The sequence below is a fragment of the Drosophila busckii genome, chromosome 2R (genome assembly GCF_011750605.1).
Source record: "Drosophila busckii strain San Diego stock center, stock number 13000-0081.31 chromosome 2R, ASM1175060v1, whole genome shotgun sequence".
NCBI lineage: Eukaryota > Metazoa > Arthropoda > Insecta > Diptera > Drosophilidae > Drosophila > Drosophila busckii.
In genome coordinates, this window is record NC_046605.1 from 10,356,834 (window position 1) to 10,381,400 (window position 24,567).

Consider the following 24,567-nt stretch of genomic DNA (forward strand, 5'->3'; position numbering starts at 1 on the left):
AATGCACTGGCAAAAAAATTCGTGTACATAATTAATTGACACAGTCTGCGTCTGTTTTAGCTTAGCATATAAATTGACTAAATATTTTGTTGCATTATTAGCGCAAATAATTACTGAGCTGTATTATTTTCAAGTTTACCAAACAAACTTTAGCAAAACTTCTTTATGGCTTTTATAAACTGTACCCCACATGATAGTTTTATCGCTTCAACATTAACTGAAACTACAACCTAAACATATATACAAGCTCGTTTGTCCTCTATCTTATCTAACTACACATTAAAATTGTTGGCTACTTAAAATTCTACAGAACAAGTATTTTTGGCAACTGCACAGATTTACAGCGTTGCCCCACCACACAAGGAGAACTAGTTTAAAGCTAAGTAGTTTTCATTAAAAATTAGCTTAATTTCCTAGTTTGGCTTTAACGAGTATGCCAAGTTACTTAGTTAAGCTGATTCACGATGCAATTGCCATTGAGTCACATTAATTCTGTTGTATGTTTGTTTAATCAGCAGAGCTAAAAATAAATTATTAATACATTGGCGAAAAGCGTTGGAAACATTGCAAAAATGTTTTATACATTTTTTGGCAACAATTTTTGTTGACCCTGAGAGTTTGAGCTAGTCGCGTTATCTGGCTGATAATAATACGCTTGAGCGATGATGGTGTTTTTATGTTATATATCCGAATGATGATATGATACATTATGGCAATAAAACAAAATTCACACAGCTGCTGTTTTCAGTTTACAGTTACACAATTGTTTTTATTATTATTATTATTATTATTCATACTCGTATGTTGCATTTTTCTTTAAGGCTTACATATTAAAATATACGCTTAATATTATGTTCCTTTTATTTATCAGATTATGTTATCGATCTTTACTTGCTGCACTCCATTTCATATACGCCTAAGGTTTAAGGTAATCAATTGATTTGTTTTTTACAGTTTTGATAACTCATTTTCTGTTACTTTTGCCTGTTTTTGTTGTTGTTGTTGTTGGTGTTTGGTTGCTTTTGCCACAAAAAAAAGCGTGCTTTTGAATTTGGAATTGCAACGGTGTCAATTTATAGTATTAATATATATTTGTGTGTGTTTAACTTTACTTTTGTTTGTTTGTATGTATCTATGTTAACTAGTTTTTAAACGCTTTTTGTTGCTGTCTACGATTTGTATATTAACTTATAGCTAATTTTATGTATATTTGTTTATTTATATATATGCTTATTTGTTGTGTATTTCATGTTAGATATATATTATATGTAAATATATATGCTTTAGTTATTGTGCCAGGCACCTACATGGTTCAAGATGTGGGCTAAACTTGAATAATCCCTTTTTACTCTTCAACATTTATTTTTTCCTTTAGACCTGTTTTTTTCTTTAACTTAGCTTACGCGTATTTCTAGTTTTAGTTGCATGTTGTGTTTAATTATTTCCTTTTTTTTTTTTTCGTTTTGTAGCTTTTTCAACTTTTGTATTTACAAGCTGGAAATGTTAACTGCCTGCGAGCTATAGGCGTGGGCGGCTAACGCCCAGAAAAACTCGTTGGCAGCCACATGTGGGAGTTGGGTGGTGTGGATTGGATGGGGGAATAGCTGAAGATTGGCGTGTAGTTTGCTATTTTACGTATTTGTTTTTGTTGTTGTTGTTTGCTGTTGTTTGTCGGCGCCTAGAGCTAAGTAGGTTTTATGCTTATTTATTTGTTGTTAATATGTATACACAGTTTACAATTAGGCATATATATATATATATTTTTCCATTCTGTATATAGTTTTAAAAATGTGTTTTTGTAATGCATAAAATAAAGTGAAAAACTCTTCTGCAACATGTAGAGGTTGTTGTTTTAGATGTGACCAACACATCACAAAATTAACAGTACAATGTATAGAATTTCTTGTTGCTGCTTGTTGTTTTCTTTCTGTATATACTGTATGTATATATATGTCTGCATTAGCTTTTTAGTTAAATGTATATAACGCTAGTTATAGTTAATTATGTAATTTATAAAACTAAATGTAACTAAATATTTATAACTAAAGATGCTGCTGTTGTTGTTGTTGTTGTTATTTGTATAAATCTTAGCTGTCTCTGTTGTGGTTGGGTGTGTGTTGATGGCCTTTGCAGCTGCCCCAAGCTCTTCATATGCGTATGTGTGGGTGGGTGGGTTAGTTGTGTGTGTGTGTGTGTGTTCGTGTGCGTGTGTATTTTTGTGGGACGCCGGGCAATTGCAATTGCACATGGGCTCTTTCGTATATTTACAAAACAAACTTTCTTACAAATAAAATGCTTAAAAGTCGAACTTTAGAAACAATTTGTAATAATATTAAAAGTAGAACCAGAGACAGCGCCTACCTTCTACTATATATATATATATTCCTGAACTGTGCTGCGTTTCTATTCAGCATGCATGCCTGATTGTTGTTGCTGCTGCTGCTGTTGTTGTTGCTGTTGCTGCTGTTGTGCCGATTGCTCATCCAGGACGTTGCGACAAATTTCATACTTGATGACCTTGCCATGACCACCGGGCAATATTTGCACCTCCACCTGTGTGGACTGTTGGCCAGCCGCCGCTGCTGCTGCAGCTGCTGCTTGTTGTTGTTGCTGCTGCTGCTGCTGTTGCACATCAGCCTCCTGCAAAGCAATTAAACTATTAATCTGGCAGTTCCCAGTCATAAATTACATTTGTTGTTAAAGCTTAACTAAATTACGCGCAGGCAGGAGTTAAAATACTTATGCAAAAAATATATTAAAACTATAAGATCTGAGTTAACATATCTATGTTTGTGTGTGTGCGTTTAAGGGGAAGGAAACAACATCTAAGTAAAAGTTAAGCAGCAGGAAATGCACTAAATTTAAATACAGGCACATAACATAGTTACAACTAATAGAAAAATAAAAACACACGCACAAACAACCAACGTAAATACATGACAATAATAATAAAATGTTCTTTGTTTGCAATTATAATGTTAACAATAATTTGGAATAGTTCAGTTCATACACACCTAAAACGCGCACAGTGAAGCCTTTTTATTTGCGTACGGTACGTATTACAATTTGTTGTAATTGCATTATTCATTTCATATTTATTGTGAGGGGGGCGTGTTTAATTAGTTCATCTGAAAACACACATACACACATATGTAGATGAAAGACAGCGAGACACACTTAAAAACAATTACAGCTAATTTTTTGAATTAAATTATAATGTATGCATGTAGGTTATATATGTAATTTGGAAGTTTTGTTTATTTTAATTATACCAAATTATATAGTCCGTGAGTGTGTGCGTACGTGTGTGTGTGTGTGTGAGTATGTGTGTATGTGACTTGAGCTAAAGTTTCCCATATTCTCTGTTGTGTAAATTTAGTTTTATAGTTGCGTTTGCTTTAGTTTTTAGTAAGAAGTAGTTGGCACAACAAGCTGCAAGTATTGAAGGTTAAGTTTTATTTTAGGTACAGTTCAAGTGTTTGTTTATAAGACTGCAGTTCGATTAATAAACTAGAGCTTGGTTTTCATTCATAAAGTTTATGCTCGGACAATTCTTCGCTAGGCTTCTGTTTCAGTATCTACTGTTCAGTTCGGAATGTTTGTGCAAACAGCTTTTTGTTTATTTTCTTTAGCTGCCCTAGACTTGCTTAACATAAAGTTAACGTTCAAAGCTTTATATATATTTATAGCTATTGAGATTGCTTGAATTTTGAGGCTTAGGCATTTAGCATACCTGTTGCTGCGATATGGTTGGCTTTGTTTCCAAATGCTGTCGCTGATGCAGCATCAGATGATTCTTTTGGAAGAAGGCCTTGCCACACTCGCAGACATGAGTGCGCACCGTGCATCCGCCGCTCGGATGTCGACGGTTGTGCTGCATGAGGCCATGCTTGGCGGCAAAGCCTTTGCCACAGCTGGCGCAGAAATGCGATTTAGGCTTATTGGCCGAAACGGTTACCACATGTTGTTGCTGCTGCTGCTGCTGATGCTGCGTGGTCACATGCTGCAAGTGCTGGCCATGCACCGGCATTGTGGGCACGGCAGTGACGACCGCTTGCGGATGAGTCGAGTTGGCGGCCTGCACCAGCGTGGTCTGTGACATCACCTGACCGGTGGACGATATGATTTGCACGGGCACCGGACTCTGTCCAACCAAATTGGGATTGGCTGTGACAACAGTGCCCGGATTTAGGCTGGTGCTTAGAAAGTGGCCAGGCAACGCTGCTGTCAAGGCGCACAGATCTGTCATCAGGCTCTTGTCGCCCGTGTGTAGTCGCAAATGCAGGGCCAAGGCCTCGCGGCTGTTAAAGGCGCTGCCGCACTCACTAAAGAGACAACAATAAAAAAAAAAATTTAAATTCGTCTATAGCAAATTAATTAAAATTAAACTCATACCGGCACACAAACTGTGGACGCGCCACGCCATTGGCATCCGTTGTGGAGACAGTGAGTAGCGTAGAATTAGCTGGATTGCTGACAACTGTTATGGTCTGCGGATGTCCGGGATGATGATGCGGCTGCTGTAGCTGCTTGAATATGGCATATTTTTGAAAATTATAACGTTAGAACCTGTCCTGGATTTTGAAGCTATCAGCACAAACCTGTTGATTGGCAATTATGGTGGCGCTGCTGGTATTGGGATTAACCCCATTGTGCGCAGCACGCACATGTTGATGCAGTTCGGCCTTGGTGAGGAAACCCTCGCCGCAGCTTACGCAGGGATGCGCCTGCTCGCCGGTGTGTACACGTCTAAAATTAAATACAAGACAAGTTAGTTATCCAATCTCTGTAGTTAAGCTAAGCAGCTTTCGCACTAACCTCATGTGGGAAACTAGTGTGCGCTTTTGTAGAAACTCTTTGCCGCAAATGGTGCAGGAGTGTGGGATTTTGCCGTGTATACGTCCGTGGTTTACTAATTGAAATTTGCGTGGAAATGAGGCACCGCAGTCAGCACAAACAAATGGATTCAATGAACCATGAAAGCTGCAAAGCAATAAACGAAATTTATATTATATTTTGAATTGGATTTTGGATTCGATTACAATTACTTACCGCGAGTGCATAATCAGGTGATTCTCCTGTGCGAAACTTTCACCGCATTCCTCGCAGACGTAGGGACGTTCGCCGGCGTGAAATTTACTGTGCGTCACCAGATGACGCTTGAGTGGAAATGCACGGCCGCACTCCTGGCAAACAAATGGTCGCTCGCGACTATGGACACGTGTATGCGTCAATAAATGATGCTTAAGTGTAAAACTCTTCTTGCACTCTTGGCACTGATATGGCCGATCCGTGGAATGCAACAACAAATGTGTATTTAGACAATGCTTGTGCGCGAAACTCTTGCCACAATGGGTGCAAATATGGGGACGTTCACCTGAAAAAGGGGGGAGTAGATCGAATGTACATGATTAGACCTGCTCATGTCGGAATGGGTACGGTCTATGGAACAAGAACAACCACCTGTGTGCACGCGTGCGTGGGTTGTCAAATGGTGCTTAAGCAGAAAGGATTTACCGCACTCGTCACAGCTGTACGGGCGCTCCTTTTTGATGGTGGCGTCGGTCTACAAAAGATGATTGAACAGAAAAGAAAAGAGATTATTAATAAAAGAGTGAAGTGAGCACAAAGCTCTTTACAAATATCATGCTATATATTTTGTTAATGACTGTTATTTGTATATATATTTATATATATTTAGTGCTTACTTCGCTGAAATGCATTGATTCCTGTAGTTCGGTCTTTGGGGACAATTCTAATGTGCCTGGTTCCAACTTTAAGTTGGGTGCGTCGCCCTGCGAGTCCTCGTTCTCTTCGAGTCCTTGTATTACTTTCTGGACTTGAACTGAAATACCAGGAAGTATGTCACCTAAGAAAGTTGTTGCACCGCCAACGGAACAATAACCCAAATTTTGCAATTTTTAAAAAAAGGAAGAGAGTTCAAACATAAAAGAGAAAGAAAAACAAAGGTGAGAACAAACAAATCAAAAGTACGAACCAAAAACAAATAAAGAGTAATAACAAAAGCAACAAACAAACAAAAAAAAAAAAAGGAGTCGATAGAGCAGAGTAGCAGTCAAAAGCCCAGAAGCGAAATCAATTGTAGTGCCAGGTGCCAATGTTGGTTGGAGCAGGAACAGGAGCAGGAGCAGGAACATGAACAGGTGTAACCGGCAGAAACAAGACAGCAATTAGCAGCAGGTGTAAAGAGCACACAACAGCAACAACAACAACAACAACATGAGTAACAACAACAACAACAACAACAACGAACAACAGCAAAAAGTAGAAGGAGTAGGTAGGAGCTAGGAGTACAACACAGTATTGAAGATGCTTACTTGGTGTCGCTCCCGGCGCCGTATGATGATGATGGTGCACTCCGTCGCCAGCCGCGTTAGTTGTGATTGTGTGCGTCTGATGGCCGTGGCCAGCAGCAATGGCGCGTTTTATTAATATTTCATTGCATTCCTCTTGCGTGAGATGCAGTGCACCAATTGAGCTAAAATGCGATTTGGCCGCAGCGCTTGTTGTGGTCAATACCGTTTGTCCAGTTTTGGCATCAACAATGCTGCCATTTGCCAGCGTATGATGATGATGATGATGAGCGCTTGCAGATGGATCGCCAGCTGCTGCCGCTGCTGCAGCCGCTGCATCGACCAACAGATCTATTGTGCAACAAACACACAAGCCCGCCGCCAATTGACCGCCCGCCCGCCGTATCAGTGATTGGGTGTTAAGTATGATGAGTTAGTGGAGTTTCAGGAGAGTGTGGGGGTAGTTATGAGTGTAAAGTGTATGTTTGGGTGCAATACAAGTAGAGCAAATACAGCAAACACAAAGAGAGAGAGAGAGAGAGAGAAAAAGATTGAGAGACAGAGCGAATTTTAAATTTTTTTTGGGGGAATATTGCAGCGAGCGAGCGGAAAGTAGCGGAAATAGTGTAGAAGATAAAGAAAGAAAAAAACAAACAATTAGCGAATACTAAAAACTATAAAAACCCGCCAAAAAAGTCAAAATTGTTTATATTTTTGTTCACAAAAACAGCAACAACGCGTGCAACATGAATTTTGTTTAAATAAAGAACAATATGCAATATTGCTTTTTTGTTTGTTTTTAGTTCAAACCACTTACAGTTCTTATCGAGCGAATTTATGCTCAACACCTGTTGAGCGGAGTCCTGTTTTTTGACTACCGTCGAGGCGGGCCCTGTGGTAATTACTCTGTGGATGTATAGAAAGAAAGAATGTAGGAGATAGAGAAAGAGAGACAGAGAGAGAGAGAGTGTGACAGCATCCAAAAAGCAGACGGGTGATATAAAAAGCAATTATTTTAATTTGATTTTATTCTTTTTTTTTGCTTGTCTATGTCTATTTGGTCTGTTTGGTGTACTGGGGGGGCTGGGAGGGTGGAAACGCACCTTTGTGTTCCGGGCGCAAATGAGGAATCATTCACAACGAACATGCGACGCACAACATTGCCCTTATTGCTGGCGAGTGCACCTTTAACGTCCTTTTGTACGGCCAATGATCCATCCGTGGATAACAAATAGGGCATCTAAAATTGGTGTGTACACATTTTTTTTTTTGATTTCAGTATGTTTACGTTTCTTTTTGTATCCACAACAAATGAACGATATTATGATTGATTTTTTTTTTTTGCTTTCTTGCGAATGTGATTATGTTTGTATGTGTATATATTGTTTGTTTTCGTTTTTGTTAGTTTGATTGCTTGATTTGTCCCCAAAAACCGAACAATTTACAGGTAGTGCCATGTGCAATGCATTTTCGACTTGCACAGCACAATTATAAAGAAAAGCTTTATTCATTATTAAGCTGATTTGTTAGGGTTTTTATTAAACTAGATGTGCTATGGGCTAAGAATTAGTAGTAGTAATAAAAGGTACAGTTGCCACTGCAAATTGGTTCATGGAATTTAATGTTGCGCTTCGTTGTTTTGTTTTGTTGTTGTAGTTGTCGGCGGCGGTGGCGGCAGCAGCGGGTGAAGGGGCAGCAACAGCAACAGTTGCTAATAAATAAAATACAAATTGCCAAGTGATAGCGAACAGCGAGAGATATTGAGTGGGGGAGGAGAGCAAACAGCAAGCAGGCGGCGGCATCAGCTAAACAAGAAGAAGACCAAAACAGCGGCAGCAGCAAAGCGCGCGCTTTTTCCTTTACTGCTGTGGTGTGTGCAATTGGACTTTTGACGGCTGGTTGGAGTGTGCATGTGTGTGTGTGTGGTCTGGTGTGTGTGTTGGGCGCCAAAACGTAAGCAAAAGCAAGTGTAATCAAAACACACGCACGCACGCACACCAGCGACATGCATGTGTGCGTAAAAGAGCGAACAAGAGAGAGAAAAAGAGAGCATCGCTTTTAGTGTGCGTGACTTGCTTTGCTAGTGTGAGTGTAGGTATTGAATATTCAACAAACGGCGAATTAGCACACACACACATGCATACAAAATGGTCGCCAGCACATGCGGCGAATTCAGCTACATCGTATGTATGTATGCATGTGTGTCTGTGTGTGTGTGTGAGCACAGCGAAAATAGGGTTGCGCTTATGCCGTGGAAATCATACTACTGCCAATTGTATAACACAAATATGGAACTTGTTGTTGTTGCTGTACAAATAAAACAAAACGAACAGAAACGCAACAAAAAAAATAAATTTAAATGCAAATAGTGCTTGAGGAAAACCAATAAGCAACAATAAAAGTACATGATAAAATTTTAAATAAATTTAATGAATAATTATGGTTAGATTTATCGATTATATTCGATTGCTTTTGCCAAATGCCAGAGACTGTATCATTCTACCTAACCATACAATGCGCTGGGTAATTAATATTTTTGATTAAGCTACTGGGAGGATGAAGCAGGGGGAGTTGTTTTGCACTTGCAGTAATCAGCTGCAACAACGTGCGTAGATTTTGTTTGTTTTCCATACACACACAGAAACATGCGTGTACATATGTATGTACATCCATATGTATGTGCATACGCATACATTTTACAAATACCAAATTATGAATGTTTACGAATGAAATGGAAACGAAAAAATTTCGTTTAAATGTATGGTAAAAGAATTCTAACACACTCGTCGTTCGGCATATTCGCATGACCAACGCAGTTACATAAAAGTATGTATATGTGCTGCGTTTTTCTTGTATTCGAAGCTCCACGTATGTATGGTATAATACACACAATGTATACATACACACGCTGCACTTATACACACAAAACCAACGAGTGAGTGAGCGAGCGAGCCAGGGAATCTAAGACGTAGCTGTATCTGTATTAGAGATGACAACGTGAACTTCGTGAACTATCAAAGTGTGATACCAATTGAAATTGTTTTTAATTTACTGTTGCATTGTGCAAGACATCTTGTTAATTAAAGTAAGTTTTATACGTTTTTGTAAATGTAACTTGGTTGATCAAATTGGTTAAGTCCAATTTAATAAATTTTATGGTGGTCGTGTTCACGAACGAGTCACGAGTACGACTCTAATTGGTATGACTGTGTATATGTGGCGTTGTTGTTAAGGCAACGGCAACGTATGAAGAAGGGAGCTGGCAGAGACGACGACACAACACAATTCGCTGTGAGAAAGCAACAGCAATACTAAAATGTATATGTGCGTGCGTGTGTGTGTGTGTGTATGTGGGTGGGGTGGGAGGTGGTGGTCGGTTGGCCGTTGGGTCGATTGGTTATTTGGTAAAGCAGCTTGCACTTGCAAAAGCACTCGCACTCGATACAAAAAGGAATACAAAATAAAATAAAGAATGAAAAGAAATAGAATTTGTAAAAATGCAATGAAGAAAAACTCTCCAAGTATACATACAAATTGAGACTTACCGATTCCCCACTGACGGTGTAGTTAATATTTGGCGATATTTCCAAAACTGATTCGGCGGCACGGTTGCCGTTGTCTGCAAAGCCCCAAGCGTAGCCGAAGGACGGCGGATTGCTCTGTGCAGCGCACATTATAATGTAGCAAAGCAAGAAAGAGGGTAGTAGGGAGATGGAAGAGGCGAAAGAGAAAAAAGCGCAAAATTTCCAAACGCAAATGTAATTGCACTTTTCTGTTGCTAGTATTTGTATTTATATATATATATATCTATGTATATGTATATATGTATATGTATTTATACAAAATCACGTACAAAATACTAGCCTCCTGCTGTACGACGACGTCGCGCCTGTATGCAATTTGCAATTTTCTTTCTTTTTCACTTTTTCTTTTCTTTTTTTTTATATTTGTGTTGGATCGAAAACGAGCGACGAGTGCGGCGGCGACGAACAACTACACACACCGAAAAGAAAGTCAACTTGCTTCTGTCGCTGTGGCTGAGGCGGGCGCCATTTTTTTCGTTCCCTCGAAAAATTCACTTCGCTGGCGTTGGCGTGCTTCTCTGCCTGCTGCTGTTGCCTCAAATTCGATTCATTGATAAGCGCACTTTGAAACTAGTGTGTGTGTGTATATGTATACGTGTACGCGTTGTGTATTAAAGTGCCGTATATGCAATTAAATTTATAAACAAAATAACGCACACAGTTTTTTTTTACCCCCAATATTAATTCACAGACACAGACACCACTGAAAAATTCCTTAGTGTTCGTGTTCGACTGCTGACGCCATTTTGTGCTAATGAGCAGTGTGTGCACACCGCTTTAAATGCGCAGAGTTGCATACTCGCGAAAGAAAATCGAAATTTGAATATGTTTCAATGTAAAAATATTTAAATTATTATGAATGATATTAATTAAGCTAAATGGCTGTCAGTTAATATTTTCCATGTGCTAAACAAATTAAATCTAGGCTATAATTTGTTTCTGTCATTTCCAAACATCGACTATCGACTTTTTCCGGTATCGTTATCGATAATCACTACCTTCTGTTTTCATAACACACTTTATTTCAATAATTTTGTTGAATTAACAATAATATGTCGCTATCACCGGCCAGTGGCATTGGCCGCTTTTACAAACACTCGGCCAAGATTATACGTTTTGTGCGTCAAGGCTGCACCAATCGTCCTTTCTATCACATTGTTGTCATGGAGGTTTGTGCTGTAATCATCTGACTTTGTAAATTGTAAAAAAAAATTTTAATTGCAGCGCCGGAAGAATCAACATCAGCCTGTTATAGAGCAAGTAGGCTCCTATGATCCCATGCCAAATGATAACAACGAACGTCTGGTGGCTTTAAATACAGAACGCATACGCTACTGGCTTGGCAAAGGCGCTCACATGTCAGAGCCGGCAGCAGAGCTGTTGGGAATCTCTGGACTGTTGCCTGTACACCCACGCACATACATGACAGCCTGGCGTAATCGAAAAGCTGCTGCTGAGGCTGAACCAGTTGAGAGCGCAGCAACAGCGTAATATAAGTTATTAAGAAATAAATTGTTCTTAAAATGTTTTTTAAATGTTTAACAAGCTCTGAGATTTTACTAAAACACATGTATGTATTCTCTAGAATCAAATGTGGGGGGGTTTTAAAAACCGCATGCGATATACGCCCTAATAACAATCAAGTACAAATTTTAGTTTGTTTAAATTAATAGACCAAAGTGCCCAAGAGATAAAGCCACAAAATGCGCAAGGAAGAGTGCAAAAACGCTTAGTCCTGCTTTAAAACATTATGGGCTTTCTTCATGCCATCGTTGATCAAGTTGTCTACTGTCTGATGATGCTTGAGGAAGTGTGGACGCACCAGCTTGTGGTATATGACAACGGAGCCATTGTTGTCCGCGGGAAGCATGCACCAAATAAGGAAGCCACACTAAAAGAAATTTTCATACATAAATAAAATTCACAAGTTTACTAATTACAAAGCATGATATTTACCTTAAGCAGCCAGTAGAAGGGAATAAAATGAGTCAGAAAACCGGAGAAGAATTCAATGACCGTAAAGATGCCAAAGGTTACCCAGTAGGTCAACCATTTGGTGTCGTCCTGCTTGGTGCTGGACTCAATGGCGTGAATGGACACATACGCCGGATAAAGAACACCAATAACGTTGCACAAGAGCTGAGCACCATAGCCGAAGACCAAATACAGCGCACAGAAGGCAGCAGCACCTAAAATTGGAATTAATTAATAAATTATTATAAAGTCGGAAATTATTTCAGTTAAGGATGCTGTACCATAGCGCACAATGGCATACTCAATGAAAAGCTGTATGAGTTTTGCTTCCAAAGCCTCGAATGCCATGTTAGCTAAACGGATGTCTGTCTGGCTGTTGGAATAAATATTGCACGATTGAACTTTTCACAGTACGTTGGCAAAGCATGCCCCTGTTTTGCATGTTTGGTGCTATTATTAACCTTTTAGCTCTTGTCATTTGTCATTTAGACCCCAGACCTTATGCTCAGTTTAACATTATATGCTCAAATGAGTGGACGGCATATCGCAATTGCATATAAGATTTCTAGTCGAAAACATGTAAGTTAAAGAACTATTTTGCTTATTAAATATTACGACTTCAATAAGTCATTAAATTAATTAAAGTTATTAATATACTGTAGGCTTATTAAATTTAATAAGTAGATATATATCCAAAATTTTCACAACTCCATTTTGCGCAACAATAACTACTGTCTTTCACTTTTAAAAACATTAGGTTATTAAATGCCGCCATAATATATTTAATATCCAAGTGACGTCAAAATGAGTTTTTGCGTTCACGTTAAAGGTGTTGATAGACATTGGACACAAAGACAACTCACCTAAGCCTATGTAGACCACAGGTACACGGACATTCTGGCGTGCCTCCTGTCGCTGTCTTATAAGCATAATATAATCCCAAATCCACATTGGGCCCTTTGTATCACAGCTGCAGCCTCTCTCTCACACATATACACACATGCAAGCAGCAATCACACACACATTCGCTTAAATTAACGCGCTGGCAGCCGTAATACACGTGTAAAAAGCGCCACGGAGGCACAAAGTTCGAAGCTCAGCTTGAACTTTTACTTGTTTTCAATTTACGAATGTGTTTAAGGAAATTATATTTTTTTATACAGATTTTTACTGCGCTGCAACTGGAAAAATAGATATTACGCTACTAAACAATGGCGAGCAACTGAAGTAAACAAAGCAAGAGAAAACATCAAATGCCTGTGGAGAAAAAACAACAACATACATGCACACGCATACAGGCAAAACTCTTATACATGTGAGAGAGCGCTAAGTGCGTTATTTTTTTTTAAAAGCATGCAATTGTTTTAGGCTTTAGCAAAGCCCAGCCGCTGCTGCGATTAATCACCTAATTTGGCGCCCGCATGTGACATGTTCCAACTAAATATATAACAGGTTGCGGTGGCTATTTATAATATATTGTGCATTTTTTTTCATAGACACGCAGCAACGCCACGCACTAATTATGCAGTCATCAACGTTTTTAGCTTGGGCCTCGATATAATATCCTTAATGACGCCAGCAAGGAGACTCACCCATAAATATTTTGACTCTGTCAACACCAATGCGCTGTTCCAATATGTCAAAGCTCTTAGTCCATGGTTTAGCAGGATCATGCAACGCCTTGTCGATGGATTGTTTGTTGTCGTTAAACAATTGGGTGACTTGAGCTAATTGATTGGCCATTTTTTTTTTACAAGAAATTTAGTTCCTTAGTAACAATTAATTTAGTTTACGGCGCCGACTTTCTTAGCTGTTGGCATACAGGGTTGTTGATAACAAATAATTAATATCGATAGATATAGACAGCGTGGATTACAGTGTACGTATTGCAGATATGGTGCGTATTTATCGATGTGAGGATAGCTTAGTGGATGATAGTGTGTTTGAATAGTACTAAGAATAAAATACCGCGCGCGGATGTTCGAAGAACATCGGCAGAGATAAATAAAGTTTTTTTTTAACAAAAATAACGTCGTTTATTTAATAAAATATTGCACAATTACATTTAGGTACTAGAGGTGATTTGTTAGCATACTAGTGAAGGCACTGTCAGCACTTGGTGGACAGACTGTGAGCTACTAGGAGATTTAGATTGGAATAATGGGATAAACCTTTGGTGTTTTGACAACTGCAACTATGTAATAGTTGAAGCAACAATTAATAAAAAAATTTGTACTTAATTTTAGAGACAAAGGACTAGCAAGCAGTGACAGCCAGTTATCACTGATATTTCTGACGCATCGCAATCAGTTCGTCAAAGAATAATAGCACCAAGGTAGAGTGTGGAGCAATACGCAAATAGTTCGCCCAGAAGCCCTTATACATACCATAAACACCCTCTGTGCGTAAGATTTTAAAACAACAATCCAGCCAGCCTTTATAGTACAGACCACGCCCCTGCGCATCAACTCCTTGATTATAGAGACGCGTGCTGATGACATCTGGCGGTGTGATAGCAACAGACATTATTGACCCGGCTATTAAGCCCGCACAGAAAGAGTTGTATGTGGGATGCGTGACGAAATCGTATTCTTGCAGCATAGCCTTTGTCTTCCCAAATGTAGCGATTTGTGCGCCTGAGCCAACAGCAGCGCGTGGCAACGCCGCAAGTGAACCACGCCAAAGTCCTACGATACCATTCTTTTTATAAATCTCAGAGAGTGCACCCATCATGGATGTGTGCGTATGCTGATATCCTACAGCGATTTGTTTGGCGGCCTGCGATTGTAGTTGAGTCTTGATCTGCAAGATTTTGACAATGTTGTTATCGGTTGTAATTACGGTTTACGATTACGCTTACGGCTGTTATCTAAGCCGGAACGTAATCTTTGTTTGACCAGACAAACAAATTAGGAGCACATGACGTCTTGCATCAAATAAAATTTGACAGCGCCAATTAGAAACAGATAAGTTGTCTGTATGGCGCGCTTTATGTAACACAACTGTAACATTTGCTTACCATGAAAAACGGACTAGAACAATAACTGCCCACCACGCCTCCAATGGCTCCCCACATCAGTCCAAGTCCATATGATATTTCGCCATTCTTGTTATGCATCCAATGTTTCTCTACGGCTGTTGTATAAATGCTTAACCTGTTGCGGCGGAGCACGTGAGTTTACAACGGCATTAAGAAGTGTATGTCTTACCGAAATGAATTGATGATGAACTGAAAGTAAAGGGCCGGCACAAGACCCTTCTGCAGTCCCAACATGCCATCATTTTTTGCCACTGTGATGAACGCATGTACAATCCCTTTATATGGTTCAACATAGGATCCTCGGGCCGCCAGCTCACCCTGCAGTTGTATACGCGTTTTGATCACTTCTATGGGATTGGTAAAGAATGTGGCGCCCACAGAGGCCAGACCGCCGAGCACAAAGTCCGATGTAGCCATTTTCTTGGACAGAAATAGCTCAGCAGGAGGATGGGCGTGAGTTGATGTTGACGGTGTCAGCTAAATGCGTATGAAACATATTACGCATTCAGCTGGAGTATTGGCTCAGTCCAACTGACCAGTATGCTAACCTAAGTGTAAGTGGTTTGTGCGTTACCGCACTGGCGACGTTTTATTTGAATTAATGAACAAAAAATAATAAAGTTATGGACTGGCAACGGGCATACATTAATCGATAAATGGTTACAAGTGCAGCACCAAGCAATCGGCTTATCAAGTACGTTACATCCCTGCTCATCAGTTGTGGTGCTTGCCAGCCCTGGTTCAGCAGCAAAACAAAATGTCTTAAAATATTATAAGCATTTTGCATTTGCATTTAAAATTAAAATTAGCAAACGCCCGATCAAACGTATATGTTGGCACTTGTTCTAACGTACACGAATACGCACAGATAGTACGCGCGTGGCGTGGAACGCTCGTAAAATGAGTAAATGTTCGATTTGGAAATTAACGTTGCTGACAAGTGCTATTGTATTTGCGTTTTACCCAACTACAACGGTTTGCTACAAATACCTGCGATTGCAGGATAATCTCTGCTCGGATAAGTTTATCTATACGCTCGCCAAACCCTTTCGCGGTGATCCAACGTTGCGCCTGACAGAGGACCAGGACTCGGCTGCCGTTATTACACAGGCATGGAACATAACGTTGCCCATTGGCGGTCACGCGACAAATAAAATCAAATACGATTGTCAGTTTCGCGTGCAACCTAATGAGCGTCCAAGGCGCGGCATTTACACGATCATAACGCGCTTAAAGTTTCGCCGCGACCCAGAAACAAACAAGTGCATTGATTATATACAATTTACAGGAGGCAATCGTTCGCCAAGCGAACGCATTTGCTCTGATATCTCTATAGATGGACCGGCTGGTCGTATGGTATTCGATCAACGTGATCGTGATATGCTTGTTAATATATTTATTGATAAGAGTCGGCACATATTTGGTCAACCGCTGGAGCTTCATATGGTACTAACAGCGCACTCAGAGTGCCAGCTAGCTGGCGATTTTCTCTGCAATCCCAAGGATCCGTACTCTTGCATTTCGCGGCACTTTGTGCGCGACAATGTTACCAATTGCATGTATCCGTGTCGCGACGAGGGCACCTGTTTTCATGATGCTATTGCGCATGAGGAGATGGATACTGCTAATGTGGCCTTGTCGGCCATAACATCGCTCATCTTCACCATGCTGGGCGTGGGTTTTTGTGTATGGATCTGCTGGAAATATTGGAACTGTATAACTGTGCAGCAGCACGCTCATGAAGCCTCCGCTGCACGCTTTAATCAGCGACGTGCTCGCGTAAGTGTATTAAATACATTAATAGTTAAACATATTGATTGTAACGTTAAATTTTTAGTCCGACGTGCCTACAATTGAGTTGCCCACAGCTACGGCATATGATCGCGTTATTATTCCCGATCTATCGCCCATATCACAGGATCGTGCACAGCAACAAGAGTCGCCAACGCCAAAGGACTCACCGCCCAGCTATGAGTCGCTTTTTCCGGATAGATAAAGGCTGACGGTAGTTTGCTCCGTTTAGTGCCAGTACATACCAAAAACAAAAAAAAAAAAAAAGACAGATTAACAGTTCCATAACACAAATAGTTGTTGCCTAATTACATGTTTAAATTGGAAGCTCGAAACCAATTTATATAATTATGCAAATTGTCGAGAGTATAGAGCAGAGAATTCAAATGTAAATATGCACACTTGTTGTAGCTTTAGGCCAAAACTATGAAGTATTATTTAAAAAATACTCTGTTTATGTCACGTAAATGTGTTCAATGCGAACAATTAATGTACAATGTACGTAACTTTGAGATTCTCCTTTTTCTATGTATACTTATAAGTAGAATAGTTCTGTTTTTGGCTTTTGTTAATTTTATATATATGTTTTAATTGCATTGATTTGTAACAAATACTCAATTTTTATATTTGTACTGTCACATTCGAATCTATGTATGTATATAAGTTTCAATTTTTACGAAACCTAAACTTGTCAACTCTAATGAAATCTCACGCGACATTATATCGAATTAGATAATTTAAGCCGCAACGTATTGAGATTCCGTTTATTTTGTTAGAATGTAACATGTTTTATTTGCATTAATTTGTAACAAATACTCATTTTTATGATTTTCTGTATATATAAGTTTCTATTTTTAAGTAACTCAACTTGTCAACACTAATGAAATGTCACGCAATTAGCAAAAGAGATTATATCAATTAATTAGCATAAGGCGCAATGTATTGAAATTCCGCTTAAGTATTTGTAAACTGCATTTGCATTTGCCAGTTGTACCTTGTAATGTAATGCACCATAAAAGCCAAGAATTCTATATTCTATGCTAGGCGTCAATTGTTTAATCCAAATATGTGGTTTTTATGTAAAGCACCACTACCGTATGTATTCAAAATATCTAACTGCAAATGATTAAAGCTGTTAATGCGTAGATAATAGTGGTCAATTTGTCTCAAAGCAATTATATTTACCAACAAACACACACACACACACACATACCAATCGCATATATGTACGTATTTACTCTATAAATAATAATAATAAAAAAAACCACTAAATGTTAAAACAAATTAAACATGGGAAATGCCAATTTACTGTTACATTGCATTCTCTCTAGTTCACTGATTCACTTAAGCTTGTTTTTTGGTCGCCATCTGTGGCGACTAACTGCCTGACGCCAGTTTCATCACACGCTGACACACTCAGGCTTGGATGAATCAGCACGTGGTGCAAAACCAGTTGGAAACGCTAAAGACTGGAACTGCAAACAAATTTTGATTTCTGGCGCCAGAGGTGTAGTTTACTCGAATAACACCGGGGAACAAATTTTTCTAAGAAATCATTAATTATTGGCTTCAACATAAATTTCACAAAATAGGGGTATATTTTATATTTTTACTGCAAGTCAGCAGAAATAAGTGTTTCATAATATTCATTTAATAGAAAAATAAATTGCCAGAATATGATATAAAAATCATTTATTACTCATAAAAATTGACTGAATACTGTAGCAATTTTACTTAAAACTTATGTAGCATTATGTTTTGGGAATCTGTAATGCTTTGTTTTCAAAATTTGCTGCATAGTGTAGTTTTCATTTGTCACAGTAGCTTTCTTTGTCACTTATGTCTATGAGAAATAATTTAAAAAAAAATTATTCAGCGGCACATGTCATGACCCACATGAACCCCTAGGCCTTAATTAGTGCTCCAAGCACAACAAAGCCACAAACAAATTGTTGAATTTTTGAAAGTACTCAATGCCAATGGCAATCGGTAGCTCTAAACAATTTATAATTGCCTTGGCAAAGTTCAAGTCTCTGCAAAGTGCGCAAATCAATTAGCAGCTGAATTAAAGCAAATCAGTTAACATGTGTGTGGTGTTTGTGTTTGTGTGTGGCCAGCAAAGTCATTGGCCACTTGCAATTTGGCCAAGTTCAGGGCGCCACAATTACCACTTGCTGTAAATCATTAATCTGGCAATTAGACGTCTGGCTTTATCTTCATCATTCTCAATAGAGATAAGGCTTTGTAATCTCGGCTAGAACGCAATTGCGCGATAGCGTTAATTTAAACAAATTTTTTATGTCAATATGCACTAACTGAATGATGAAGCGGAAGAGTAGGAAGCGACGGCTCAACCTGTTGCCAAGTTATAAATAACCAATATTTTCGAGATTTTTTAAGCGGTATGCAAATTAATGAAATTCAAGTTTGCTGTGTGTGTGCGTGTAAATTTGTTTAAACAATTAACGTGACTGTGGGCATGTTTTTTGCCCTATTTACTGCCACGCCCAAAAATGTACAAGCCAGTGCCTAAAGTACCGTTTATATGGCAGTTTCTAATTATAAACTTGTAATTTTAAAGCTATAATACGTATGCGTGCTTAAATGTATTAACATTAAGCGCAGAGAGGCGTAACCACAGCGCCGCACTCGCTTACGCCGGCTATGACATTTACTTCTAATTTATACCCTGTAGAGTAAGCGATCTGGCTTTGATATGTTTATTAATTAAATAATGGCTTAATAACAGCTGTAACAATATTAGAACGCTTTTATGTTAATGCGTCAAGCTAAGCTTGACAGTAATTATGTTGGAATGCAAGAAAGATTTTCAACTTACAATATTTTTAAAAACATTCTAATTTTGCAGCTATATATAGCGAGCGTGGTATTTATAGGTGGACACAAAATTAAATGAATTTCGCATTGACATTTGCCTGCGTTTTGGGGCCTGGCAGAGCAGCAGTTAGCTGCAATTAGGCGCGTTACGCTAACTAAATTGCAAATTGTGAAATTAATATTAGAATAGTTAGTTTAAATCAAATTGCAGCAGAGAGTTGGCAACGAAGCTGTGAGCCACTGAGCGAGCAAGCAGAGTGTGCGACAAGAACCGGTTGTATGATTCATATACTAAGCGTATACGTATTGCTGCCAACGCAGACGACAGAGTGTGACTGAGCGAGCGAGCGAGCGAGAGCGCCACACCATGAGCGAGAGAGCTGTGGTCAGTACCCAATGGTTGCTAAAAAGTGGCTGGCGAGCTCCGCAGCTCAGTCTGCGTTACAAACTTGAACCTGAAAGATCAATAAGAGAAACGGTGTCTCCACATAAAATGTTTGTGTCTGTGTCGGTTTTGCTTCTCTCTTGAGTGCCAGTGAACTTAGTCCAAGTGATCATAAGCGAATTGAAAGTAAACGATTTATTTTTATACAAAACATACAAACATAGCTCGCTGCTACCTACATAACGTATACGTACCACACATACATACATATATTGTTATATTTTTATATTGACTGTGCCTTGTTGCGTTTACTATTTGCAATTGTTGCTGGCTACGCGGAAGTGTCAGCTGTATTTAACAAATATTATATAGCAGCTAAAATAAATAAACATTTAATACAAACACCAAACAACAAGCAAGCAAACAAACAAACATGCGGACAGCCCTGAGAGTTAGAACAATGCTGTGCATTTTGACAGGTAATTTAGTATATGATTTATTATATATATGTAATGTGAATTGTTATTTTAATTTATGCTGATTTAAGCCTGCGAAAAATTGATGCCATGCATTTTAAACAAGTTAAATAGAAGTTTTTATCAGCAACATAAACAAACTAATGATGTCTATAGTGCAGCCAGATTAGAGTGGTGCCTGGTGTTCTAAGCTCTAATTCAATTTAAAGCCAATTGTCTAAACTTATAAACCGGTTAAATTGTTAATCTATGTAGTAGCCAACGGGTTTATGCAAATTCTTTTTGCACAGCTCTTGTTTATTTTCTTTTTTGCATAAACATTAACAAGCCATTGGACTCGGCTTGTAATCAGACATCACAAAAGCCAAGGAAATTACGTCGCACAGACACAAGCAGACGCTGTCTTTGCTTTACCGCAATTCAAGCTCAGTTGCTCATTCATATCAAGTATACGGCACGTGACGATTTGCTCTTTGTTGCATGCAAATTGAACACACACACACATACGCACAGATTACCTATGTATACACTCACACGTCCATGCGTTCTACAATTGTCGTGCACTGACCTTAGCCGCGTTTCATAAATACGTATTAGCCAAATCGAATTGTGACCAAAAGCAGTGCTAGCCTCATAAAATGTTATAAGCTAGTTGCGCTTGCTTATCGCTTGTCATGCAAAGCTAATAACAATTTAATTGCATTTTTGCATTTTTTTTTTATTGCCAGCAGGGCACGGCTGTAGCGCTTATCAAACATTTGCTATAATTAAAGCAATTTTATGATTTAACGCTCTAGCCCACGTTCATCGATCTTAAGTTTGCCACTCACTGATAAGCTTAATAAGCGTCTGTAAAATGTTTGCTTAAATGATTAATGCAAATTTCTCAACAGTCGGCATAGCAACATGCTAAGCATTCAATAGATTTTGCCACACACGCGGCGTATGCTTAATATTTATCTATACATATGTTTATTTTTTATTGATTGGCATATGCTGTGGCTGCCTAAACCTACGACAACAATTAGTGTCTAGCACTTTTATTGTGAAATTGATAAGCTTCTCATAAAACATGTCGCAAAATTATATTTACAACATTTTTATCGAAATCTATAAAATGATTAAAAGTTGTGCCGTGTGCTCTGTATTTTTTATGTGGCATGACGCGGCTTTTGATTTGTTCATTGATAAAATGATGAAATTATACAAGAACGTTCTGGCAGTAAAGCGTGTCTTTAAGCAATATAATTTAACAATTGCCATATGATTAATATTTTGCCGTTTTTTACAAATTATTTTTAGAAAGTGATTAGCATAAGTAATTCACAAAATAAAATGTTTAAATCAAATGTGATATTTGTATTTTTTTGCGCGTTTATTAACACAAGTATAGACTATGATGTCACTGTGATTGATTTGAAACATTTGATTTGACATCCTTACTCATGTTTTAAAATAAGTTATCAGCTTATTAAAGATCTACAAGTTAGCTACGAATTTCCGTTTTAGTCAATTGCTGATTACACTTTCATTTATTTTTGACAAAGCCATTTGTTATTTGCAAACTTAACTGTGATTTATTTAGAGATGATAACAATACCATAGATTTGTCGAGTGTTTTTAATCTGAAACCGAACAACTGTACCTCTTTTTATAGCTGGGCTCTGTCTCAAGTGCTGCAATGAGCTGGCTAACAAATTGTAAGTTAGTTGCTAGTATTAGTTGCTTAGCAGCGGCTAAATTTAGTCAAGCACAGACAAGCCGACGCCGGCTGTTATCAAAAGCCACTTGATAAATTGCGCGATCAGCGAAAAGTCGCCGTATTTATAAACAAAACAAATTGCCTTAATTAGCTGACTACAACTTATGGCTAACAGCAAGTGTCAACAAGCGCGCGGGTTAATTATAGAAATAGTAACATTTTGTTATGGCTTATTTATGCTTTGCACACGTTGCAGAGGGCAGGGCAGCCAATTTTTAATGCCAACCCATACGTACATGTAGTATATTGTCTATGGGCCAAGAGCTTGATAGCTTATCGCTGTGTTTGTTGTAAAAGTCACCATTTTGTTGTGATTTCCTTGTTCACCTGTATGTGTGTGTGTGTGTGTGTCTTTATCAGTAGATTCATATTTTACAACAAATTGTTTAACCATTTCAGTATTCAATGTCTGCGCAAACGAAGCACACGCTCAATCGTATCTGTTTACCCTGGAGAACGTGCTCACCCAACATCCGCGCAACTATAATCTAACCGACGTGCACAACGGTACCCTGGAAGGAGAACTATTTGCCGAAGCTGTGGATAACAACAATACAAGAATATTTCTTTATAAAAATAGTAAGTGTACTTGAGCACAACAAGTTCTATAATCAATAACAAGTGTGCACAACCGTTAACCGCTTCATAGCGGCTAATGTCTGTATCAGTTGCACTGTTATTAACGTGAAATTAATGACGCAGCTAAAATCAACAAATTACGTCATGTACTGGGTGGGGGGCAAGTTAGGATATCTAAATTTCCCCCGTCACAGACGTCAGCAGCTGATTCAACTTAAGCACTTCCAACTAATATTCTCTCTCTCTCTCTCTATATATATTTGCAGCTGCTGTAGACTCCAACAACGAATTATCACAAACTGCCATGGATGTTATCACCATCATTTGGTATGTGGCTACATTTTTGGCGCTGGCCGCTTTTTTTATGCTGATGGCCTGCTCGGATCGTCGCTGTCGCAATTTGCGCAGTCGCCAGGCAAACGCCACCCCTGCGGATACGCAACGCGCACCGCCCACACCGTCGCCATCGTACAGCGAATTTGCGCCGCCCAGCTATGATACGGTCATCAAAATGCAACATGCAGCCAAGACCAGTGTCTTTGTCATACCCTTCAATGGCGATGGCAGCAAGAACACTGATAGCGCCACGCCCACAACACCAGCTGCGCCCAGCCCCTGCACTGTGTACTCTATCGACGAGCAGAAAGCCAACAAATAATTCGGGGCTTAATATTTTTATTGGCTAAAAATCTCTGTGATAATTTGCTGTGCTTTTGGGCACCTGTCGCTCATAAACAAATGGCGTACGTCAACTTTGTTGCACAGTGTATTGTGTAATTGTAAATGCTTTAGTTTGTAAGCCCTGTATTTAACTGATATGTCAATAAGTTGCAGCTCGCTGCATTAGTAATGTTTTAGAAGACTGAAAGATTGTATACTTATGTAAGCAAATAGACCTTTGTGCAAATTTAGTTAGTAAATGTGCATTTTATTTGCCTATTAAATGTAAATGTATTAAAATGTAGTATTTTTGAATTAAAACAGTCGCTCGTATATTAATTCGAAGTTTAACTAGCTGGCAACTCTATTAGCGGTTATGGTTTGGTGTATTTGCTAAGTTAGCCGTGACACAGTTGGCGGTAAAATTCAAAAATTATATTTTTTGCTTAAACGTGAATTTGCTGCGATGCGCTTGTCAAAGTGTATAAAATTTAATTAATATGTTTTGCATATGTTCAATTAAACTGCCAGATGGCTTAAATTGCGTTATAAATATTTATATAATAATTATAATATAATGCTATAAGATTTAGCGTTGTTTACCATAGCAAAGTGTTAAATAAAATAAAATGTATTAAATAAATATAATTAAATTTAAAAAACTAAATTTTAAGCAGCTGTAACCGAACTAATTTGTGATATCAAAAACTTAAAATTGCCTAAAAACTGATCATGACCCAGAATGATATAAATTGAAGTGGAACAGGTCATGTTTGAAGCTTGTGCTTAACGAAACAGCTGTTTAAATAATTAAATAAAAAATATACAGATAATGAACTGAATTTTTTGTATCTCTGATATATAGCTATGTAATGTCAATGCAGTCAAATCCTTATCAGTCTGTTGATGCAGCAGCTGGCCAAAAATATTTCTCAAGGTGGTTAAGCCAAAAATTATTTTTTATGCTTTCTGAACTGCGCATGTTGTTTTTTGTTTATAAAAACAAACTATGCGTTCATTCATATAAATATGGGCGTATTAATTTATAAATAAAATGCTGATTCTTAGAAATAAAAGTCTAATCTAACATTTGTTGTTCAGCCTATGCAGTTGAGGCTGTTACATCTGTTTTAAGTATTTATTTATATTTAATTGCTTTGCATA

General features: G+C 38.4%; 6 protein-coding genes and 1 long non-coding RNA gene across 28 annotated transcripts; 4 read left to right on the top strand and 3 right to left on the bottom strand.

Annotated features, from left to right (window-relative positions):
- Positions 1 to 2,265: 2,265 nt before the first annotated feature.
- LOC108596332 (gastrula zinc finger protein XlCGF57.1) lies at positions 2,266 to 10,715 on the bottom strand. Of its 20 annotated transcripts, none has more exons than XM_017981974.2 (13): positions 10,168 to 10,715; positions 9,860 to 9,973; positions 7,418 to 7,554; positions 7,132 to 7,220; positions 6,339 to 6,665; positions 5,709 to 5,890; positions 5,461 to 5,566; positions 5,053 to 5,377; positions 4,819 to 4,983; positions 4,602 to 4,749; positions 4,396 to 4,529; positions 3,734 to 4,325; positions 2,267 to 2,640 (listed from the first exon to the last, which is right to left on the bottom strand). In XM_017981974.2, exons 3-13 carry the CDS (start codon positions 7,552 to 7,554, stop codon positions 2,404 to 2,406), a joined length of 2,442 nt encoding a protein of 813 aa, XP_017837463.1. In that variant the 5' UTR covers positions 9,860 to 9,973; positions 10,168 to 10,715; the 3' UTR covers positions 2,267 to 2,403. The 20 variants fall into 20 exon arrangements, 19 of the variants coding, with proteins under 19 accessions (XP_017837462.1, XP_017837457.1, XP_017837455.1 ...); XR_001915043.2 differs by lacking the exon at positions 10,168 to 10,715 and adding an exon at positions 3,015 to 3,128 and having other exon boundaries at positions 2,549 to 2,640; positions 9,860 to 10,117; XM_017981973.2 differs by lacking the exon at positions 10,168 to 10,715 and having other exon boundaries at positions 2,266 to 2,640; positions 5,709 to 5,845; positions 9,860 to 10,116.
- Positions 10,716 to 10,799: 84 nt separating this feature from the next.
- LOC108596338 (probable 28S ribosomal protein S16, mitochondrial) lies at positions 10,800 to 11,415 on the top strand. Its single transcript, XM_017981994.2, has 2 exons — positions 10,800 to 11,067; positions 11,123 to 11,415. The coding sequence occupies exons 1-2, from the start codon at positions 10,951 to 10,953 to the stop codon at positions 11,387 to 11,389; spliced, it is 384 nt and encodes a 127-aa protein (XP_017837483.1). The 5' UTR covers positions 10,800 to 10,950; the 3' UTR covers positions 11,390 to 11,415.
- Positions 11,416 to 11,452: 37 nt separating this feature from the next.
- Positions 11,453 to 13,706, bottom strand: LOC108596337 (receptor expression-enhancing protein 5). Of its 3 annotated transcripts, none has more exons than XM_017981991.1 (3): positions 13,465 to 13,706; positions 11,855 to 12,087; positions 11,453 to 11,789 (listed from the first exon to the last, which is right to left on the bottom strand). In XM_017981991.1, exons 1-3 carry the CDS (start codon positions 13,613 to 13,615, stop codon positions 11,628 to 11,630), a joined length of 546 nt encoding a protein of 181 aa, XP_017837480.1. In that variant the 5' UTR covers positions 13,616 to 13,706; the 3' UTR covers positions 11,453 to 11,627. The 3 variants fall into 3 exon arrangements, with proteins under 3 accessions (XP_017837480.1, XP_017837481.1, XP_017837482.1); XM_017981992.2 differs by lacking the exon at positions 13,465 to 13,706 and adding an exon at positions 12,736 to 12,989; XM_017981993.2 differs by lacking the exon at positions 13,465 to 13,706 and adding an exon at positions 12,154 to 12,257.
- On the top strand, positions 12,334 to 13,458 carry LOC108596340. The gene is made up of 3 exons (XR_001915044.1): positions 12,334 to 12,451; positions 13,036 to 13,187; positions 13,369 to 13,458. It is a non-coding gene; the product is annotated as an uncharacterized LOC108596340 (long non-coding RNA).
- A 202-nt stretch (positions 13,707 to 13,908) lies between the features above and the next one.
- Positions 13,909 to 15,509, bottom strand: LOC108596336 (solute carrier family 25 member 35). The gene is made up of 3 exons (XM_017981990.2): positions 15,082 to 15,509; positions 14,892 to 15,027; positions 13,909 to 14,674 (listed from the first exon to the last, which is right to left on the bottom strand). Exons 1-3 carry the CDS (start codon positions 15,327 to 15,329, stop codon positions 14,153 to 14,155), a joined length of 906 nt encoding a protein of 301 aa, XP_017837479.1. The 5' UTR covers positions 15,330 to 15,509; the 3' UTR covers positions 13,909 to 14,152.
- Positions 15,510 to 15,658: 149 nt separating this feature from the next.
- Positions 15,659 to 16,954, top strand: LOC108596335. Its single transcript, XM_017981989.1, has 2 exons — positions 15,659 to 16,691; positions 16,750 to 16,954. Exons 1-2 carry the CDS (start codon positions 15,813 to 15,815, stop codon positions 16,906 to 16,908), a joined length of 1,038 nt encoding a protein of 345 aa, XP_017837478.1. The 5' UTR covers positions 15,659 to 15,812; the 3' UTR covers positions 16,909 to 16,954.
- Positions 16,955 to 19,955: 3,001 nt separating this feature from the next.
- LOC108595438 lies at positions 19,956 to 23,920 on the top strand. The gene is made up of 3 exons (XM_017980670.2): positions 19,956 to 20,405; positions 22,564 to 22,743; positions 23,010 to 23,920. Exons 1-3 carry the CDS (start codon positions 20,360 to 20,362, stop codon positions 23,399 to 23,401), a joined length of 618 nt encoding a protein of 205 aa, XP_017836159.1. The 5' UTR covers positions 19,956 to 20,359; the 3' UTR covers positions 23,402 to 23,920.
- Positions 23,921 to 24,567: the final 647 nt, after the last annotated feature.

Coding starts and splice junctions, on each gene's coding strand:
- LOC108596337 (XM_017981991.1), bottom strand. CDS start 13,615: ATGGCCAATCAATTAGCTCAAGTCACCCAATTGTTTAACGACAACAAA. Junction 12,088..13,464: donor CAGAGTCAAAATATTTATGG/GTGAGTCTCCTT, acceptor TTCCAATTTTAG/GTGCTGCTGCCTTCTGTGCG. Junction 11,790..11,854: donor CCTTCTACTGGCTGCTTAAG/GTAAATATCATG, acceptor AATTTCTTTTAG/TGTGGCTTCCTTATTTGGTG.
- LOC108596335 (XM_017981989.1), top strand. CDS start 15,813: ATGAGTAAATGTTCGATTTGGAAATTAACGTTGCTGACAAGTGCTATT. Junction 16,692..16,749: donor TTAATCAGCGACGTGCTCGC/GTAAGTGTATTA, acceptor TTAAATTTTTAG/TCCGACGTGCCTACAATTGA.
- LOC108596336 (XM_017981990.2), bottom strand. CDS start 15,329: ATGGCTACATCGGACTTTGTGCTCGGCGGTCTGGCCTCTGTGGGCGCC. Junction 15,028..15,081: donor TTCATCATCAATTCATTTCG/GTAAGACATACA, acceptor CCGCCGCAACAG/GTTAAGCATTTATACAACAG. Junction 14,675..14,891: donor GTTCTAGTCCGTTTTTCATG/GTAAGCAAATGT, acceptor AAAATCTTGCAG/ATCAAGACTCAACTACAATC.
- LOC108596332 (XM_017981966.2), bottom strand. CDS start 9,988: ATGTGCGCTGCACAGAGCAATCCGCCGTCCTTCGGCTACGCTTGGGGC. Junction 4,984..5,052: donor CACCTGATTATGCACTCGCG/GTAAGTAATTGT, acceptor ATTGCTTTGCAG/CTTTCATGGTTCATTGAATC. Junction 4,530..4,601: donor CCATAATTGCCAATCAACAG/GTTTGTGCTGAT, acceptor GCCATATTCAAG/CAGCTACAGCAGCCGCATCA.
- LOC108596338 (XM_017981994.2), top strand. CDS start 10,951: ATGTCGCTATCACCGGCCAGTGGCATTGGCCGCTTTTACAAACACTCG. Junction 11,068..11,122: donor ATCACATTGTTGTCATGGAG/GTTTGTGCTGTA, acceptor TTTTAATTGCAG/CGCCGGAAGAATCAACATCA.
- LOC108595438 (XM_017980670.2), top strand. CDS start 20,360: ATGCGGACAGCCCTGAGAGTTAGAACAATGCTGTGCATTTTGACAG. Junction 20,406..22,563: donor AATGCTGTGCATTTTGACAG/GTAATTTAGTAT, acceptor TAACCATTTCAG/TATTCAATGTCTGCGCAAAC. Junction 22,744..23,009: donor AATATTTCTTTATAAAAATA/GTAAGTGTACTT, acceptor ATATATTTGCAG/CTGCTGTAGACTCCAACAAC.